The 21,712-nt window shown below is 49.9% G+C and overlaps 1 protein-coding gene across 1 annotated transcript in view; it reads left to right on the forward strand.

Annotated features, from left to right (window-relative positions):
- Positions 1–11,990: 11,990 nt before the first annotated feature.
- The window catches only part of zbtb11 (zinc finger and BTB domain containing 11), a 15,460-nt gene continuing 5,738 nt past the window's right edge, over positions 11,991–21,712 (forward strand). The window contains 5 exon segments of the mRNA XM_056413964.1: positions 11,991–12,462; positions 17,038–17,273; positions 17,601–17,832; positions 17,895–18,727; positions 20,878–21,264. Of these exon segments, the coding sequence (XP_056269939.1) occupies positions 12,246–12,462; positions 17,038–17,273; positions 17,601–17,832; positions 17,895–18,727; positions 20,878–21,264 (1,905 nt within the window). The 5' untranslated portion in view covers positions 11,991–12,245.

Below are 21,712 nucleotides of genomic sequence, written 5' to 3' on the forward strand. Positions count from 1 at the left end.
CCCCGAATTTCAAGTACTGGGAGTCCCAGGGGCATAGGGCCTTAACGAGATTGGCCTTGGTTTAGCCCAGTCCCGGAGGGGGTCGAGGCTATTTAAGGCCCAGGAAAAGGCGCCTTTTTCCGCTGTTGGTTACAAGTTCCAAGGCCACTGGAGGTCCCATCCAGACCATCGCGGAAAGGACATCTCTAGCCTTTTCGGCCTTTGGGGGGATGGGCAGGGCGATGATCATCACTGGCTGACACCAGGGGGCTAGAAGGGCCGACCCGGGGTGGTTTACCTCCCTTAGCCACTGGAGTATAGGGAGGGGGGGTCCCACGGAGGGTTTTTGTGACTGCCCCAGGTCTCCGAGGAGACTTAGGAGCTCACGACCCATTTAACCCCAAGAGTGAAATCCCTGAATGAGAGGCGCCGGGTGACGGTCCCGCTGATTTTAACAAAATACTGGGATGCCTCGGAGGGCATTCCTACCCTTTAACGGAGTCTGGCCTTGGTTCATGCCATGTCCTGCGGAGGGATCTGCGCCTGAAAAGGAAAACCCCCAACTCGGTAACTGGGCTGTTCTTTTGCTGGTTTGGATTACAAGCTTCTGTCCAGGGCCCGCCAGGCTGAAAAGCTCTGGCAGGGCCTGGGACCATGTCCTGCCCCAGGTTTGATTTTAGGGGACTGCTGGGATGGCTGGTTGTCAACAGAAATTCCTCTGTACAGCCCGTCTCACTGGAAGTTCAGAAAGGTTTTAGCACACCTGTGCAGAGTGTAGTCTGTTTGCACTCTGCACTTTTTATCCTCAGCCTGGGCCCCCTGCCGGTGACCTCTTATGCCCTACATATTTTATTTTGACAAGGAAACCAGCCTGTGTTTATGCAGGTAGATTTTTGATATCGATTGCACCGGGCTAAAAGGGGCCCCGGTGGATTCCTCTTCCCGCCTCAGACCCTTTGGAGACCAAGTAAGATGATCTGGAAAGACTCGCTAAACTACCTCCTGGGGTGCTCCTATAAGAAGGACAAGGTTTGTACATTGGTATCAGATTTTAGTGATGCAGACCTGGAGCCCTACTTTAACAACTCTGAGCCAGACCAACAAGCCTGTCTCAGTTGAAAATCAAGGATTGTTTTGGGTTGTCTACAGTGTTTTGACTCAAGGGTCCACTTGGTCCTTACCTGTTGAGCTTTTAAAATAGGGGCTTTCCAGTTTTTATCCCTTTTCTTTTTAGACAGCCCAGCATGTTTCTGTCCAGGGGGGCTATTACTCAAAAGACGCTTTCCCCCTTTTTTGGCCAAGGGACAAGAACCTCCACTGGACCCCGGGGGTTTTTTGATCAGCCCTGGGATCAGGGCCCCTTTTTCCCCTCCCCTCCTTGCTCCTTCTGATTGTTTCCCGCCGTTTGGGGGGCGGCCCCTCCTTCAGAGATGCGGGATTCTGAAGGATGACAGATCCTGGTCTCCAAATCTCATCGCCCCCGTGAGGTTAAGGGGAGGAGAGGGGCCAGGGCCCCTCAACGTACTCCCCTTGTTCCAACTTTTCCAGACTCAGTGCAAAACGCCCCCCTTCGTAGAGAGGGAAAAGGGGGTTTGAAAGGGGCCCTGGGCCTTCCTCAAAAGTCCTGACCAGGGGCAGAGGGTTTTTACAAGCTGGGTTTTTTGACCGGGGCCAGTCCCCCCTGCCGCCCCCCCCTGGCCTTAGGCCCAAATGGCTTTTTTTTAAAACTTAGAGATTTTTAATTTGAGGTTGGGGGACTTATCAGGTGGGGGGTTCTTTTTTTAAAACCCCTTACAGGGGTTTTGGGTTTCCCGGGGCCCCCCGGAAACCCTTGCCCGGGCCGGGCCCCTAAAACTCCCCCGCACCCCCCCGGTTGTCGGGAAAGGGCCCCCCTTGGGTGGGGGGGCCCGAAGGGGGCCCCCTCACCCTCATGACCCAGGAGCGGTTTTTTTCCCCCCTTTTTTTTCCCCCCGGCCCCCCTTTTTTTTTAGGACACGGGGCCCCGACTGCCTGTTTTTTAAAACTTTTTTTGGGGCCCAACCCTTTGGTTGGTTTTCTGTATGTTGACTCAACGCACTTGTTGGAGATAGGTCTGTTCTCCTCTCAACTCTTCTCTGACCTCCCTCTGGACCTGTCCTTCCCTGTTCCTGAGGTTTTTTTATCGTTTTCTGCCTCCCTTCTGATTGATCTCTTAGAGCTATCCATTTTCCTTGTCATGGAGACAGTGACAAGTTCTCTGAGTGTTCTCTCTGTCTTCTGTCTGATCTTTCTTCTTTGTCAAGAAGAAGAGGAGAGGTGTATTATGTTTATCAGTCAAGAACTTTCCTCTCAGTTCCCTTTGTCTCAGATCTTCCGTTGGATTGAAGCCATCTTCCGGTTCGAGGGTGAGTTTCTCTCAAGACTCCGGGGTGTATCTGCTGCTTGTCACCTGCTGAGTCTTTCATTGTAACTGTTACTGCTGGACAGAGTTCTCCCGGGAGACATCGGGTGTTTCCAGGGTGGGCCTCAACTGTCCGGTCTCCAGTCCTGGACCCCTCAAGGTCAAGTGAAGCCCTCAGAGAGTTCTGGATTGGTGGACAGAGAGACTCGGGAAAATCCAGAGGGGGTGGAGTCTCAACAACAGGAAGCAGTTTTCTGGGCTTTCCTTTATCGCTGTTCTCCCAGAGTGGAGTCACAGTCCTCTCTGTGTCTTTCCTGACACCTCAGCAGACGCTGACACCCTGAGGCCCTCTGATCCTGATGACCCGCTTCAGGGATGCCTCTGACACTCTGTGCAGTCTCTCACCTCTGCTCGGGCTGCTCCTGTGCTTCTTCTCGGTTCTTCCAGCTGAGGAGAAGACAGGCAACAGGGTGGCTGTTGTAGAGGCTGAGAGTCTTTGAGGTGAGAAATGTCTGACCAAAGAACCTCCTCAGAGGGGTTTGAGAGGAGGTGTTTCTGGGTTCAAGAGAGTGGCCCTGGCTGAGCTGTCGATGCACAGGAGAGACCTGGGCCCACTCTCCCAGGTGATTGGAGTGTAAAGGGTGAGGAGCGGTCAGGAGGGCTCAGTCAAATGTGGGACTGGAAAGACGTTAGCCGTCCCTTCTGCCAGCCAGGGTGGCTTGTCTCAGGATCCACCCTGTCAGTCGCCACGGGTGGCCTGGTAGGATTCAGGTTCGTTTGCTGCAGGAGTCAAGGATCAGTCCCCTTTGGTCTCCTTTCGCTTCGTGGGTTTGGTAAACTTTGGAATTTTCCTGAACAGTTATCCTCAGGTGGAGAGTTTTCAGTGTCATCTTGCTACCTTCGGCCTGATTCTCTCTGTTTCACCTCGGACTCCCAGCCGACTAGTGACCTAGACCTAGGAAGGCTTTCTGAGATGGCCACTGTCTCTCCTTCACACGGGCAATGGACAGGCGGGTCAGCTGGAGACAGCGTCTGTTTCATCCCATCCTGGAGTAACCTGGGGGAGGGTTCTTTGTGAGCCACTGGTATGTCATTTGAGTGCTCTCTATCCCGCCCCCTGTTTTTCCCCGAGGGAGGTTCCCCCAAGGACAAGTGGGAGAATATGGAGGACTGCCGAGTCCCGGTCAAAAGTTCGAGGAGTCCCCCAAGGCCCAGGGCGGTGGGAGTGATCTCTCGTCTGATGCCACTCAGTGGGTCGGAGTGGGGTTCTGGGACCCAGGTGAGGATCAATTTACTGGCAGTCATGAAGCCACAGTATTCCCTGTTTTAAGATCCCATCTTCATGTTTACATATTTTACCACAGAGGTGATGGCATTTTAGTGGGGGGGCTGGGGAAGGTTTAAATGGACTGGGATAGGGGTGAGGAGGAGTTTGGGGGCCTCATCAGAGTCCTGAGCTCCGGAGTTTCGGGGTTGAGAGGAGGGGAGGGTCTGGGGGGGCCCCAAGAAAAGGGGCAACCCCCCCTTCTCTGGGCCTGCACCATCCCCAACTCAGGCTCATCTGGCCTTGTGAGGGATGGGGGACTGACACCTGCTTAATCAACCCAAAATCGGGGTTTTTCCTCCCTCATCCATGAAAAGGCCAGGAGGGGGGCTGGAGGGGGAGCTGACTGACACCCCCCAGACCTGTGAGATGCCTGGACTCTGATACTTTTGAATGTAAGAATTTTAAAGACTCCTAAAGGCTCAACAGCCGGGATTTTTTGATTGGTTTTAAATAGAAATACATCTGCCGGACAAAAAGCCAGGGCTTTCTCACCCGTGGTCGGGTTTAAAAGTTAACAGCTTCTGTCCAGGGTCCTGGCCTCCAGGCTGAGGGGGGGGAGCTATGGAGCAGGTCCTCCATCGGGACCAGACCTACCTGTGTGCCGGCAGGTCCATGAGTGGACAACGTCCACCTCGTTACTCGCCGACGTTTTGGAGGTCTCCAGCTCGTTGGGTATGGATACTGGTCGATTTCTCTAGATCAGGAAAAGAAGCTTTTGATCGCGGCGTTGAACTACGAAGCTTCCTCTGGAAAGTTCTGGGGAAGTTTGGGTTCAGCGCTGGTTTAGCAACCTGGCTAAGATCAGGTGTTGTACAGTAATGTTGAGAGTGTGCTGAAGATAAGCGGCAGGCTGTGTGCTCCTTTTAGAGTGGGTAGAGGGTCCGGCAGGGCTGTGCTCTGTCGGGATGCTCTCGCACTCTCAGCTAAACCCCTCCTCATTAAAATACGCTCTAGCCTTCATGGTTTTGGTTTAACTGGTTTTTAATGAAGAAGTGATTTTATCGGCGTATGCTTAATGACAGCGTCGTGTTTTATTAAAGACCAAGAGATGTAGACCTTTTAAATCAAATTGTACAGGATTTTATGCACGGCATCGTCAGCCGGTGAACTGGAAGAAAAGCGGCCCTGCTGTGGGGGAGTGGCGTGGCGGCCTCAGTTCTTCACAAAAGCTCATATGGAAAAAGACGGTTTAAATATTTAGGGATATACCTGGGAAGCCGAGCATGGTCAGAAGAACTGGGGCGTCAGAAGAAGATAGAGAAACTTTCCAAGTGGGAGTGGCTGCTCCCAAGATGTCTTTTTAAGGGTACTGAGTACTGGTTTAAACAATCTTATTGCATCCCAACTGTGGCACAGGTTGACCGTTTTAGACCCTCCCTCGGGCTTCTTAGCCAACATACAAAAAAATTTGTGGATTTCTTTTGGGAGGGTCTACACTGGAATATACAGGGGTGCTGTTTAGCCAAGAGAGGAGGGACCTTGTCCACCTGGCCAGCAGATGACCACTTTTAGATTACAGTTTGTTCAGAAGTTTTTACGAGTCCGGGTTTTAGTGTGGTGAGACGTGGCCAGCTGCATCCTCAGGCGATGCTGACAACCTGGGGCTGGATACTGCTCTGTTTTAAATAGACTCCAGTTTTTTAAATTAAGTGGGCTGCCTCCTTTTTATCAGGGTGTTTTAAGTCGTGGGCCCTTTTAAACACGATAGTCTGACTCTGTTCTGGTTGTTGAAGAGAACCATTAATTTATAAAACAAGAATGGACATTAGCAGCATCACCCCTGAACTAACTTGGGCGCTGCCATGAACAAAGAACTCTTTGCCTGCAGCAGTTGGTGGATGCAGTGGCCGCCGGCTGACGACCCACGGCCTGGGCTCCCTGCTGGGCTGCATTCCGAGCGGGTGGCGAGGAGGCTCCTGGAGCTGTGGAGGCAGAGGCTGACCGGGTGAGAGGAGCCTCCTCAATGACTACAGCCAGCAGAGAGCAGAGCCGGACCTGCAGACCCCTTCCAGACACATCTCCCTCAGCCCGGGGCTGGGGACTCACCCCCCTGAGACAACCCACCCAGAAAACTGCACACTGAACAAAGCAGACAAGAAGACTTTGTATTTTAACCTCGTGAAGAGTATCAACAGGTCCAGACTGTGCAACAGACCGCCCACTGTGTGGTCAGAGAGACTTGGGCATGGAGGCCCTGGCCCGCAGTGGGGGGTCCTATCAGTGGCGGCTGGTGAATTTTTTTTGGGGGGGGGCGCAGTTTAAATAGCACTCAACAATGAGAAGAAAAGAGGTTTTGAGTAGAATATTGTAAAAAACAAAGCTTTATTTCAAGAACACAGCGTGCTCAACACGGTCCAATAACAACTATCAACACACTGTGACTTTAGCATGAGAGGTTCAGAGCAGCTTTAAGGAACATTGGGTTGGGTTTCAGAGGTTTACAGAATAAAAGAGTTTCACCCTCACATGAAAGAGGTTCAGAGCAGAATAGAGTCAGAAAGAGATCACATGTTACATTGGGGGACAGAGCAGACCCACTACTGGAAAGACAAGTAGCTCCTCTCTTTAAAGTTGGCAAACTTCTCAATAACTCTCTGGTTGAAGTCAATCATGTCTGTAACCGGCCTGTTTCATTATTCTTGAGGGAATGTGTCTGTTTTTCAGAACTTCTTCATTGTGTTTCGATGCCAGTTCGGTCTCCTACTGCTCTGCATGAAGCTAACTCGCTAACAGTTAGCGAGTTAGCTCCATGCTCTTAGCTAGATAACTGCGGCAAGATTCGTGCTTTCCACTTGTCTGAAGCGCTGTAGATCCCTCACCCCGTTGTAGTCCAGAGAGTTTCAGTCCCAGGACTTTGGAACAACAGACAGGGTGGACAAAATACGAATTACTCATGGAGCATTCAGCTAACCAGCTCCGGTTAGCATATCGGCTAGAGGAGAATCTCCGGGTGTACGTCCTCTCGCGGTCAGCGATTTGCTGCTGAATTTTTTATTCCGGATGTTGTCCCAACTCTTTCAGCCTCTTCTTATCATCAATATCGACCGTCGATTGAAAGGTCTTTCGGCGAGAGATACAGAGTTTTCAGTCACCCATGCTAACAACAAGCTTCTGCTAGCTATGTTGCTCCGTGGAGGTGGAGGTGGAGCTCCCTGGCAGGGTTGCCAGGTCTGTGAGATAAAACCAGCCCAATATCAGAACTCAAAATATGCCCGTGCCAAACCATATACACTGCTTTTAAAGTCCAACAGCATTGCTATCATTGCCAAATGTATTGTAATATCTACAAAGTAACAACATATGTTTAGTTTGCCAGCATTAAAAGCAGTTATTTCACCTAGGTCCTAAAATGGCCTTGTGTAATTAGATATAGTATATTATCATAAATAAAATGTGTGTACGTGCTGATCTGGAGTCAGTTTGGTAGGATTTGGGTATGAATAAATTATTTCATTTAAAATATGGATTTTTATTTAAAGATATTCATGTAATTTGCATGCAAAATAGGTCTACCCGAACCAAGGACACAAAATTCAACCCACAGCAACACTTCAAAAGTGGCCCGATTCCCAGGAAAACCGCGGACCTGGCAACACTGGTCTCTGGGCTGAGGAACATACGGGTCTCTGATCTGCAATCGCATTTGTGCTCGCCCAAGATTCCATCCGCCAATGTGAAGCCGGTCTTTGCCAAACGACTGAAATGTTTTCGTTGCCGACACACACGTTAGGCACCAGCCAAAAAGGGGAGGGGCTTCTCTCCGTGATAATGGCGATATATTATATTTTTTCACATTAACTTAAGTGGTTGTTGACATTTAGCGCGTCAACACGGTATATTTACTATTTAAATGATTTGGCATATAATATTTTTTACAGGATTTTTTTTCTTCATTTTTTTCATGTCCAATTTTAAGAGGGCGCCCTAGCAACCGCCACTGGGTCCTATACAAGCCTCCCCTGAAGAAAAGGACCGCTGACCTCCAGTGGCGGATTTACTGTCGCGTCCAACGCTATTTATCCCGCTGTCCTGAGCCAGTGCCCTTCTGTGACCTCGGAGACTATTTACCATGTTTTTAACGAGTGTAAGAGACTTTGAGTTTCTTCGCTTTTTAAACATTGGTTTTAGTCTTTTTAATGTGGCTTTTACAGAGAAGGTTTTTATCATGGGAGCTGCCTACAAAAAAACGGAAAAAGAAAAGTGGCAGCTCCTTAATTTTGTATCCGGCGAAGCCAAACTGGCCATTTATTTAACAAGGAAGTCCCGGGTGGAAAACAGAGAGGGGCAGGAGGCCAAGGCAGTGTGGCTCTGTAACATCAGAGCCAGACTCTGGCTGGAGTTCAGGTTTTATAAACACATTGGAGACCTGGATGCTTTTAAACAACGCTGGTGTTTTAAAGGTATTGTTTGTTCTGTGGTGGAGGAGGAGCTGGAGTTTGCACCAACTTTTTATTCGGTAAAACATGTTTTTATGTTTTTTATAATGTTTTTTGTTTTGTTTGTTTGCTTTTATTTAAAACAACCTGATTTTTTAAAACACTTCATTTTTAAAGAAACGTAATGGTTAAAAAAATGTAAATAGTGTTTTTCAAAAAAAAAAAAAAAAAATCTCTGTCTCTCTGTCTCTCCCTCTCTCACCCCCTCTCTCCCTCTCCCTCTCTCTCTCTCCCCCCTCTCTCTCTCTCTCTCTCTCCCTCTCTCTCTCTCTCTCTGTCTCTCCCCCCCCCCGGTGCCTGTAGAGGTTCTGGTGTGGAGTGGGCCCTGGGTCCTGTGGTGGGCCCTCAGCAGAGCCCAGAGGGGCTCCGTGTTGACTCATCGTGCTGCTGGTGTCAGATGAAGACTCCGGTTGAGCTCTGGAGGAAGAACAACAGCCGACTCTCTTCCGGGTCTCGGGAGCAGGACCGCTCGGCATTGTGGGAACCCGAGGTGTAAGGCGAGCTCAGTCACCTACTGGTTCCCTTCTGGCAGCGCAGAATGCTCCCTGTCTCCCTGGAGGGGAACGCAGGACTCTCATGGCGTGTTTGAGGAGAGGAGGCCGTGTGAGCCGTCAGAGGTCAGAGGTCGCAGGCTGGACGGAGGCCTGTCGGCGTGCTAACGTGGCCCCTCCACACCGACCTCTGGACCGACCTCTGGACACCTGGCCGTGTTTCTCGTGTTCTCCACTCACCAAACGATGTGATGTCATCGGGTCCAGGTGTCAGGCCTGTGATGTCATCGGGTCCAGGTGTCAGGCCTGTGATGTCTAGTCCTGCGTCCGTCCTTGGAGGCGATAAGACCGTCTCCACGTCAGCTGTTAGTCCTCAGACAGCCGGGAAGCTTTATCTCTCTAGTCGGGGTCAGACTCCAGATCCAGACGTCACAGACTAGACCTCCGACCCAGAGGACCCAGAGGACCCAGAGGACCCAGAGGACCGCTATTCAACTTCAGTAGCAAGTGGGCCGAATAAGAAAATCACGGGGGGTGTGAGGGCCGCACAGAATATTGATCAAATAATGGCTCAAAATTAAAAACAGTAATGTATATTTCCACAGGTAAACAGTCACACACGAAAATGCGTCGGTATTGTGTGGCAAAAGTGTTGCGAACAAGCATCACTATAAACATGTTTCAAAGTGTAAATATCCGCTCAAGGTAACCAGTTGTTTCAGATCCCTTCGATCAAACTGTTCCCATGAAAACATAAGAAATGTGACTTAATGCATCAATATATAAATTACTTGGGATGACACTAATATCTGGTGGCGCAGCGCACAGACTGCATGTCTTTGAGTGCAGACTCCTTTTGCGTGAAAGGGATCGAAACCAGGTCGGGCGATCTTTTTATTTTTATTTTTTCGAAAATTTATTTCTTCATCCGTGGCTGTGATGCACTGCTCACTTATACAATCGTAACCGCCGACATGGATATGAACGGTGGCTTGAAGATCTCCAGCAATATGTTTGTGAATGTGTGACGAACCTGGTGCGCGAGACAGAGCCCCGCTGCAGATGTGAAGAGAACAGAACGCACGCGCAGGGAAACCAGTAGGTTTGAAAACCAGTAGGGGTGTAACACCGGCAACCAACACGGGTGCGTAACATAAAGATGTAACCATACAGGTTTGGTAGAGGCAACAGTGAAACTCAATGGCTCTGGGTTAGATGTCTCAATGTATAAAAGAGGCGTGTCCGTCAGTTTTATTTTTTCTTACCAAGCTATACTGATTTGCAGGCAGTCTTGCGGGCCGTAGTTAAACTCAAACGGGCCGTATCCGGCCCGCGGGCCGCTAGTTGAATAGGCCTGATCTAGAGGATCTAGAGGACCTAGAGGATCTATTGGATCTAGAGGACCTGGAGGACCTCTACAGCTCTTAGCAGGAGTCTATGCTTCGTGTTGAAGCTGCATTCTCTCTCCTGACCACCAGGGGGCGACTCCTCTATCAAATCGCTAGTTAGCTTAGCACAAAGCCACCAGCTAACAGCTAGTCTGTGTCCTCATATATTAATACCAGGCTCTTTATTCCAGGATCTGACATGAAGGTCAGCAGAAGGTCAGCAGTGTTTACAGACAACACTTCCTCCGTGTGTGGAAACAAACATCCAGACACCAAGCGGGTAATAAGGGCTCCAATCAGGACGCCTGAAGGCCAGAGGAGGCGGAGCTTCATGTCAAGGTGAGTCTCTGTGGATGACACACCTTGTGTCTCCTCAGCAGGTGGCAGGAGGACTGACCTCCACCAGGAGGACTGACCTTCACCAGGAGGTCTGACCTCCACCAGGATGACTGACCTCCACCAGGATGACTGACCTCCACCAGGAGGACTGACCTCCACCAGGAGGTCTGACGAGGTCTGACCTCCACCAGGAGGACTGACGAGGTCTGACCTCCACCAGGAGGACTGACCTCCACCAGGAGGTCTGACGAGGTCTGACCTCCACCAGGAGGTCTGACGAGGTCTGACCTCCACCAGGAGGACTGACGAGGTCTGACCTCCACCAGGAGGTCTGACCTCCACCAGGAGGTCTGACGAGGTCTGACCTCCACCAGGAGGACTGACGAGGTCTGACCTCCACCAGGAGGACTGACCTCCACCAGGAGGTCTGACGAGGTCTGACCTCCACCAGGAGGACCGACCTCCACCAGGAGGACTGACCTCCACCAGGAGGTCTGACGAGGTCTGACCTTCACCAGGAGGTCTGACCTCCACCAGGATGACTGACCTCCACCAGGAGGTCTGACCTCCACCAGGATGACTGACCTCCACCAGGAGGTCTGACCTCCACCAGGAGGACTGACCTCCACCAGGAGGACTGACCTTCACCAGGAGGTCTGACCTCCACCAGGAGGACTGACCTTCACCAGGAGGACTGACCTCCACCAGGAGGACTGACCTTCACCAGGAGGTCTGACCTCCACCAGGAGGTCTGACCTCCACCAGGAGGACTGACCTTCACCAGGAGGTCTGACCTCCACCAGGAGGACTGACCTCCACCAGGAGGTCTGACGAGGTCTGACCTCCACCAGGAGGACTGACCTCCACCAGGAGGACTCGCTGAGTACCTCCAACACCTCAGGAACCGGAGCTGGACTTCAGGGGACACTCTGGGGAGGAGCCTCATCTCCAGGTCTCATAGAGACCTGCTTCAGGTCTGTCGTAGTCCTCCGGTGGAGACCTTAATCTGGAGGCTGCAGGTGATAAGTGGCTCTGGATGATGGTGGAACGTGTTGTGTTCAGTGGACTGAGATAAAAACCGACGTATCTCCGCCGTGAGAAGGTCAGAGTCTCTCTCCGCTTCTGTCGGCTGATTCTGAAACGAGCTCTGATCTCAAGGACCGGACACGGCCTCTGAAGTGGTCTTGCTCCTGAAGCAGGACCTGGTCTCTGAGCCGGTCCTCACTGTGATCACACATTAGTATGTATTGTAAGAGTATTAATACTAAAGGCTAAGAACAAAGAAACGTTGAAACCTTTCAAACTGACGAGACATGCTTCAACATATTCAGGAAAATAATTTTAAAAAATTGCATTTGAATTAAATAAAAATAACATAACACAAATGAAATAGAAAATAAATATGTAGTACAGATTATAATCAAAATAAAATGAAATAACAAAATCCCTGTCATAAATTAATATATAGTTACAAATAATAGTTATTTTAAATGATCTTACAGTGATTTAAAATTAAATTAAATAAATAGATAAATAACAAAATAAATCAAAGTATAAATTAAAAAGAACAACTTTTACATAGTAAGAGTTTAAAACGAGTCTGTTTCCGGTGTAAACAACGGGTCCTCGGAGCCTATAGGTTGGCGCATGGCGCCCCCTGGCGGCGGAACTCATTAACGACGCAGTTCCGTCGCGATTACGCAGTTTCCGGTTGTGCAGCAGCCATTTTGTCTGTGCGGGCAAATCTACCGACGGACGAACTGCAGTTCCACCTGAGAAACTGTTTCCAACATGTTGCTGTCCGCGGCTCGTTTACCTTCAGCTTCCGTTTGAACGCCGTTTAAAATAAAATAAAACCGGCTGCTCCGGAAGCCGCAGAGCCGCGAGGGGGCAGCAGCGCGAGACATGTCGTGTGCAGAGAGCTACCTGGCCATCATCCGCTACCTGACCGATGAGCGCGAGCCCTACGCGCCCGGGACCCCCGGGAACACCAAGCGGAAGATCCGGAAGGCGGCCACCTGCTACGTGGTCCGGGCCGGGACCCTGTTCTACCAGCGCCGGCTCAAGGGCCACGACGCCTTCACGGAGCTGGAGGTGGTGCTGCAGGACGGAGCTCATCGGGGCCGGCTCACTGAGGGGAGAGGACCAGAACCAGGAGACCGGCTCACTGAGGGGAGAGGGACCAGGAAATCATCCAGGGAGACCGGCTCACTGAGGGGGGAGAGGGACCAGAACCAGGGAGACCGGCTCACTGAGGAGGCAGAGGGACCAGAACCAGGGAGACCGGCTCACTGAGGGGGAGAGGGACCAGAACCAGGGAGACCGGCTCACTGAGAGCAGAGGACCAGAACCAGGAGACCGGCTCACTGAGGGGCAGAGGACCAGAACCAGGGAGACCGGCTCACTGAGGGGGGAGAGGGACCAGAACCAGGGAGACCGGCTCACTGAGGGGGCATAGGGACCAGAACCAGGGAGACCGGCTCACTGAGGGGGGAGAGGGACCAGAACCAGGGAGACCGGCTCACTGAGGGGGAGAGGGACCAGAACCAGGGAGACCTCACTGAGGGGGAGAGGGACCAGAACCAGGGAGACCGGCTCACTGAGGGGGAGAGGGACCAGAACCAGGGAGACCGGCTCACTGAGGGGGGAGAGGGACCAGAACCAGGGAGACCGGCTCACTGAGGGGGGAGGGGCCAGACCAGAGTTCGGCTCACTGAGGGCATAAGGCCAGAACCAGGAGACCGGCTCACTGAGGGACCAGAACCAGGGAGACCGGCTCACTGAGGGGGGAGAGGGACCAGAACCAGGGAGACCGGCTCACTGAGGGGGAGAGGGACCAGAACCAGGGAGACCGGCTCACTGAGGGGGGAGAGGGACCAGAACCAGGGAGACCGGCTCACTGAGGGGGAGACCGGCTCACTGGGGGGGGAGAGGGACCAGAACCAGGAGACCGGCTCACTGAGGGGCCAGAACCAGGAGACCGGCTCACTGAGGCATAAGGACCAGAACCAGGAGAAGAGAGGGGCCAGAACCAGGGAGACCGGCTCAATATTCTGTATAAATGGAAAACATCTTTTCTGTTCTAAATGAAAAATACAGAATAATTAATAATTACAATTATATAAAATATGAATAATTACAAAAATATAAATATGAATAATTAATATAATATAAATATGACGATTTATTCGCGTTGATCCAGAGGCGTTGCTCTGTCTCCCTCTAGTGGTGAGTTCATGTGCTGCGTATCGAGTGTGTAAACAGTTACTGTGTTATACATTAATAATACACTAGTCTCATGTATTACTGTTATACATTAATAATACTCTAGTCTCATGTATTACTGTTATACATTAATAATACACTAGTCTCATGTATTACTGTTATACATTAATAATACTCTAGTCTCATGTATTACTGTTATACATTAATAATACTCTAGTCTCATGTATTGTAATACACTAGTCTCATGTATTACTGTTATACATTAATAATACTCTAGTCTCATGTATTACTGTTATACATTAATAATACACTAGTCTCATGTATTACTGTTATACATTAATAATACTCTGAATACTGTATTACTGTTATACATTAATAATACACTAGTCTCATGTATTACTGTTATACATTAATAATACTCTAGTCTCATGTATTACTGTTATACATTAATAATTCAATTCAATTCAGTTTATTTGTATAGCCCAATTTCACAAATTACAAATTTGTCTCGGAGTGCTTTACAATCTGTACACATAGACATCCCTGCCCCAAAACCTCACATCGGACCAGGAAAAACTCCCAAATAACCCTTCAGGGGAAAAAGGAAGAAACCTGGAGGAGAGCAACAGAGGAGGATCCCTCTCCTAGGATGGACAGATGCAATAGATGTAATGTGTACAGAAGGACAGATTAGAGTTAAAATACATTCAATGAATATGACAGAGTGTATGAATAGTTCATAGTAGGCATATTCACGATGGAGACCTCCACGATCCATCAGGCAGATGGCGGTGGGGAGGAGGAGGGCGGAGTCTCAACAGGACAGTGGCGTAGTCATGAGCAGGAATTCACGACCCAGACGATCCATCAGGCAGATAGATCTATGCCGTCTCATAGGTCCGATGACCCCATGAGACGAAGTCAAGGACTTCCGGGAGAAAGCAGAGTTAGTAACGTGTGATTGAGAGATGAAAATTCATCCTTAAGGAGAGAAAAAGAAGAGATGGGTACTCAGTGCATCCTTGAAACGTCCCCGGCAGCTATAAGCCTATAGCAGCATATCAAGGGGCTGGACCAGGACAAACCTGATTCAGCCCCTAACTATAAACTCTGTCAAACACCTAGGTCTTAAGTCTTCTCTTATACGAGCTGACTGTCTCTGCCTCCGGACTGAAATTGGAAGCTGGTTCCATAAAAGAGGAGCTTGATAACCTAAAGGCTCTGGCTCCCATTCTACTTTTAAGACTCTAGGAACTACAAGTAGTCCGCATTTAGTGAGCGATTTCTAGTGAAGCAATATGGTACGACAAGCTCCTTAAGATATGATGGAGCATCACCAATCAAGGCTTTGTAGGTTAAGAAGAATTTTAAAAGTGATTCTTGATTTTACTGGGAGCCAGTGCAGAGCAGCTAGTGCAGGAGTGATGTGATCTCTTTTCTTAGTTTTAGTGAGAACACGACTGCAGCATTCTGGATCAACTGAGGGACCTAAGAGATTTATTAGAGCAGCCTGCTAATAAGGAGTTGCAGTAATCCAGTCTCAAGTAACGAACGTGAACCAATTTTTCTGCATCTTTTGAGACAAGATGTGCCTGATTTTGAAATATTACGTAGATGAAAGAATGCAGTCCTTGAGATTTGCTTTACGTGGGAGTTAAAGGACAAGTCCCGATCAAAGATAACGCCAAGATTCTTTACAGTGGTGTTGGATGCCAGGGCAATGCAAGTACAGAATCCACATCACCAGATAATTGATCTCTGAGGTGCTCAGGGCGATTAAAATTACTTGGTTTTGTCTGAGTTTAACATCAAGAAGTTGCAGGTCATCCATGTTTTTATGTCTTTAAGACATGCTTGAATTTACAGAGTTGGTTGCTCTCCTCTGGTTTTATCGATAAATATAGTTGAGTGTCATCTGCATAACAATGAAAGTTTATGGAGTGTTTCCTGACAATATTGCCCAAAGGAAGCATGTATAAGGTAAATAAAATTGGTCCAAGCACGGAACCTTGTGGAACTCCGTGATTAACGCTGGTGGTTATCGAGGCGTCATCGTTTACAAATACAAACTGAGATCGATCTGATAAATAGGATTTAAACCAAATTAGTGCCGTGCCTGAAATGCCAATCGACTGCTCCAGTCTCTGTAACAGGATGTCATGGTCAATGGTGTCGAATGCAGCACTAAGGTCTAACAAGACCAGGACAGAGAGGAGTCCTTTATCTGCTGCCATTAAGAGGTCATTTGTAATTTTCACCAGTGCCGCCTCGGTGCTGTGGTGTTTTCTAAATCCTGATTGAAATTTCTCAAATAAACTATTATGATGTAGAAAGTCGCACAACTGATTTGCGACCACTTTCTCAAGGATCTTGGAGAGGAAGGGATCGGTCTGTAGTTAGCCAACACCTCTGGATCCAGAGTGGGCTTCTTCAGGAGAGGTTTAATAAGAGCCACCTTGAAGGAGTGTGGTACGTGGCCTGTTAGCAGAGACACATTGATAATATCTAATAGAGAGCTGCCAATTAAAGGCAAAACGTCTTTAAGCAGCCTGGTAGGGATGGGGTCCAAGAGACAGGTAGGCGTGTTCAAGTAGGAAACCGTTGAAAATAATTGGTCACGGTTGATAGGAGAAAATCCCTCCAAATATACACCAGGGCATACAGCGGTTTCCAAGGCCATTCCACTTGAGGACAGATTGGCACTGGTTATGGGCAAGAGATTATTAATCTTGTCCCTAATAGTTAAAATCTTTTCATTAAAGAAGTTCATAAAGTCTAGTCTCATACTCTAGTCTCATGTATTACTGTGTTATACATTAATAATACTCTAGTCTCATGTATTACTGTGTTATACATTAATAATACTCTAGTCTCATGTATTACTGTTATACATTAATAATACTCTAGTCTCATGTATTACTGTTATACATTAATAATACTCTAGTCTCATGTATTACTGTGTTATACATTAATAATACTCTAGTCTCATGTATTACTGTGTTATACATTAATAATACACTAGTCTCATGTATTACTGTTATACATTAATAATACTCTAGTCTCATGTATTACTGTTATACATTAATAATACTCTAGTCTCATGTATTACTGTTATACATTAATAATACACTAGTCTCATGTATTACTGTTATACATTAATAATACTCTAGTCTCATGTATTACTGTTATACATTAATAATACACTAGTCTCATGTATTACTGTTATACATTAATAATACACTAGTCTCATGTATTACTGTTATACATTAATAATACTCTAGTCTCATGTATTACTGTTATACATTAATAATACTCTAGTCTCATGTATTACTGTTATACATTAATAATACACTAGTCTCATGTATTACTGTTATACATTAATAATACTCTAGTCTCATGTATTACTGTGTTATACATTAATAATACTCTGTTTCACAGTATTAAATGTTTGGCATTCCTTTGAACCCATCAGGGATCCTGAAGAACGTCAAAGACCACATCCGGGAGTGCTCTTCATGTCGGAGTCGCCGTGACGACGGATCCGGGTCCCGGACCTTCTCCAGACCGGGGAGGCGCAAGATGGCCGCCGCCGAGGAGGAGCAGCCAGAGGAGGAGGAGGAGGAAGGAGACGGTGGCGGCGGCGGCCTGGTCTTCACGGACTCGTCTTCTCACCAGAGAACCAAGACCCCCAAACACGAGCTGGTCTTTGTAGGTCCTCCTGGTCCTCCTGGTCCTCCTGGTCCTCCTGGTCCTGCTGGTCCTGCTGCTCCGCCGGGCCTTTATTAATCTCTCTGTCTCTCTCTGTCTGTCTCTCTCTGTCTCTGTCTCTGTCTGTCTCTCTCTCTGTCTCTTTGTCTCTCTGTCTCTCTCTCTCTCTCTCTCTGTCTCTGTCTCTCTCTGTCTCTGTCTGTCTGTCTCTCTCTCTCTGTCTCTGTCTCTCTCTCTCTCTGTCTCTCTGTCTCTCTCTCTCTCTCTGTCTCTCTCTCTCTCTCTCTCTCTCTCTCTCTCTCTCTCTCTCTCTCCACCCCCCCCCAGGTGGACAGTAAGGGCGAGGTGAACCAGTTCCTCCCTCAACACTCTCAGACCATGCTGGCCCAGTTGGACCAGCAGCGGCTCCAGAACCAGTTCTGTGACATCACGCTGCTGATCGAGGGGGAGGAGCATCGCGCCCACAAGGCGGTGCTGGCGGCGTGCAGCGAGTACTTCAACGAGCTCTTCTTCGAGAAGGGCGCCGCCTCCACCCACGAGGCCGTGGTGGACCTGTCGGGTGAGACGGGGTTCTGCGGGTCTGCGGTTCTGCGTGGTGGTTCTGACGGGTCTGCTCCGCAGGGTTCACCAAGCTGAGCTTCCTGCCGCTGCTGGACTTCGCCTACACGTCCACGCTCACCTTCAACTTCTGCGTCATGGCCGACGTGGCCAACCTGGCTCGCCACCTGCTGATGGCGGAGGTGCTGCAGCTGTGCGAGTCGGTGCACCGGCAGGTGGAGGAGCAGCAGCTGACGGTGTACCAGCGCGGCGCCGTGCACACGGTGGTGTCCAGCCGGCCGGCGCCGGGGGACGCCGCCGCCTTCACGGTCACCATCGAGAGCGACGGGCGCGCCGTGGTCACGCAGGGCGGCGAGCCCGTCGCCTTCGTGGCCCCCGAGGAGGCGTTCCTCGCCGAGGGGGGAGAGGTGCATCGTGGGACGGAGGAGGCGGGGGAGACGCTCACGCTGATCCCCGGCGGCGGAGCGGAGGACGCCGACACGATGACCGTGGTCACCCACAGCGGGCAGGCCGGGGCCACCGAGTCCCTCGCCGTGGTGTCCGCCTGCCTGGAGATGGAGCGCCGGGCGCCGCCACCGGGGGCCTTCGCCGTCAACGAGGACACAGAGAGCCCCCTGGAGGCCGTGGAGGAGACGCAGGCGCCTCCGGAGGCGGCAGAACCGGCGCCACAGAAGCGTAAACGTGGGCGTCCGGCCAAAGTGAAGAAGGAGGTGGAGCTGGAGGAGTACGTCGCTCCGGAGGAGGAGGAGGAGGAGGAGGAGGAGGAGCCCTCCGCCGACGACGAGGGTCACGACCCCAACCGCAGACGGCTGCGGCAGCGCTCCATCGCCGAGGGCGGCTACGCCCGCCTCCACATGGGGCTGGAGGAGGAGGAGGAGGAGGAGGGCCGGAAGGGGGACCTGCGCCGCCTGCCTCATGGTCACATGACCTCATAGTCACATGACCTCATGGACACATGATCAAATTGTCACATGATCTCATGACCACATGGTCACATGGCCTCATGACTTCATGACCTCATGACCACATGACCTCATGGTCACATGACCTCATGGACACATGATCTCATGACCTCATGGTCACATGACCTCATGGACACATGATCTCATGACCTCATGGACACATGACCTCATGGACACATGATCTCATGACCACATGACCTCATGGACACATGCCCACATGGACACATGACCTCATGGTCACATGATCTCATGGACACATGACCACATGGTCACATGATCTCATGGACACATGACCTCATGGTCACATGACCACATGGTCACATGACCTCATGACCACATGGACACATGACCTCATGGTCACATGACCTCATGGACACATGACCTCATGGACACATGATCTCATGACCACATGACCTCATGGACACATGCCCACATGGACACATGACCTCATGGTCACATGATCTCATGGACACATGACCACATGGTCACATGACCTCATGGACACATGACCTCATGGACACATGATCTCATGACCACATGACCTCATGGACACATGCCCACATGGACACATGACCTCATGGTCACATGATCTCATGGACACATGACCACATGGTCACATGATCTCATGGACACATGACCTCATGGTCACATGACCACATGGTCACATGACCTCATGACCACATGGACACATGACCTCATGACCACATGATCTCATGGACACATGACCTCATGACCACATGGACACATGACCACATGGTCACATGACCTCATGACCACATGGACACATGACCTCATGACCACATGGTCACATGATCTCATGGTCACATGACCTCATGGACACATGACCTCATGGACACATGACCACATGGACACATGACCACATGGACACATGACCTCATGGACACATGACCACATGGTCACATGATCTCATGGACACATGACCACATGGACACATGACCACATGGTCACATGACCTCATGACCACATGGACACATGACCTCATGGACACATGACCTCATGACCACATGGTCACATGATCTCATGGACACATGACCACATGGACACATGACCACATGGTCACATGGACACATGACCTCATGGACACATGACCACATGGTCACATGATCTCATGGACACATGACCTCATGACCACATGGTCACATGATCTCATGGACACATGACCACATGGTCTCATGACCACATGGACACATGACCACATGGTCACATGATCTCATGGACACATGATCTCATGGACACATGACCACATGGACACATGACCACATGGTCACATGACCTCATGACCACATGGACACATGACCTCATGACCACATGGTCACATGATCTCATGGACACATGACCACATGGACACATGACCACATGGTCACATGACCTCATGACCACATGGTCACATGATCTCATGGACACATGACCACATGGTCTCATGACCACATGGTCTCATGACCACATGGACACATGATCTCATGGACACATGATCTCATGGACACATGACCACATGGACACATGACCACATGGTCACATGACCTCATGACCACATGGTCACATGATCTCATGGACACATGACCACATGGTCTCATGACCACATGGTCTCATGACCACATGGACACATGATCTCATGGACACATGATCTCATGGACACATGACCACATGGACACATGACCACATGGTCACATGACCACATGGTCACATGGTCACATGACCTCATGGACACATGGACACATGACCACATGGTCTCATGACCACATGGTCTCATGACCACATGGACACGTGATCTCATGGACACGTGATCTCATGGACACGTGATCTCATGGACACATGATCTCATGGACACATGATCTCATGGACACATGACCACATGGACACATGACCACATGACCTCATGACCACATGGACACATGACCTCATGACCACATGGTCACATGATCTAATGGACACATGACCTCATGGACACATGACCTCATGACCACATGGTCACATGACCACATGGTCACATGACCTACTGGAGTGTCTAACTAGGGGGGTCATAACTGATCAGGATCAATAACGTTCCTCCGTGATGTGTTCAGGGACCTCTGAGGACGGGTAAGAGGGGCCGGCCTCCAAAGCAGCCGGTGGAGGCCGAAGGTGACGGTCGGTCTGAGTTGGGGGCGGAGCCCGAGCCCGGCGCCGCGGAGGGCGCGACGCCTCCGGAGCTCGGTGAGGGGACGGAGGGGGCGGAGCCAGAGGCTGCGGGGGCCAAGCGGGAGGCCGGCGGCGACGGAGAGCACACGTGCTCCGAGTGCGGCGCCTCCTTCCAGAGACGCTACGCACTCATCATGCACACGCTGAAACACGAGAAGGCCCGCGGGTACAAGTGCAGCGTGAGTACCACTTCCTGTTGGAGATGCAGAGATAGATATATGTGTGTTTATATATATATTAGGGCTGGGCACGTTAACGCGTTAATCTTGCGTTAACGCATCAATTATTTTATCGCGCGTTAACGCAGGTTTTATTATTTATTTTATTATTGTAAAAGTGTATTTGCTCACAGGCTTTTATTTTGTAAAAAGTCTGCTACTTTTGATTGCCGCGGAACCGGAAAAGAAAGTCGTTAAGCTGTTTAACAAACATGGGTAAGAGTACGGAGGAGGGTTTTAAATGGCCATTTTTAATTAAAAGCAGCAAAGAGCGAAGCTCTGACAGAAACAAAAGTCATGCATGTATTGAACTGCCAAGATGAATCGCTCTTCTCACCGGAGGACTTCAGTCTTAAATATCATTTACATGCTAAACACACCGTTGATGCAGCGAATCATACAAACACAGTGGGCGAGGCTTGGCACGAGCGCGTTAACCGGGGAAACCCCATCCCCAAATTTAGGCTTAAAGCAGGTTTTTTTTTTAAATTTTTTAAATTGG

The sequence above is a fragment of the Pseudoliparis swirei genome, chromosome 5, assembly GCF_029220125.1.
Source record: "Pseudoliparis swirei isolate HS2019 ecotype Mariana Trench chromosome 5, NWPU_hadal_v1, whole genome shotgun sequence".
In the NCBI taxonomy this organism is placed as follows: Eukaryota; Metazoa; Chordata; class Actinopteri; order Perciformes; family Liparidae; genus Pseudoliparis; species Pseudoliparis swirei.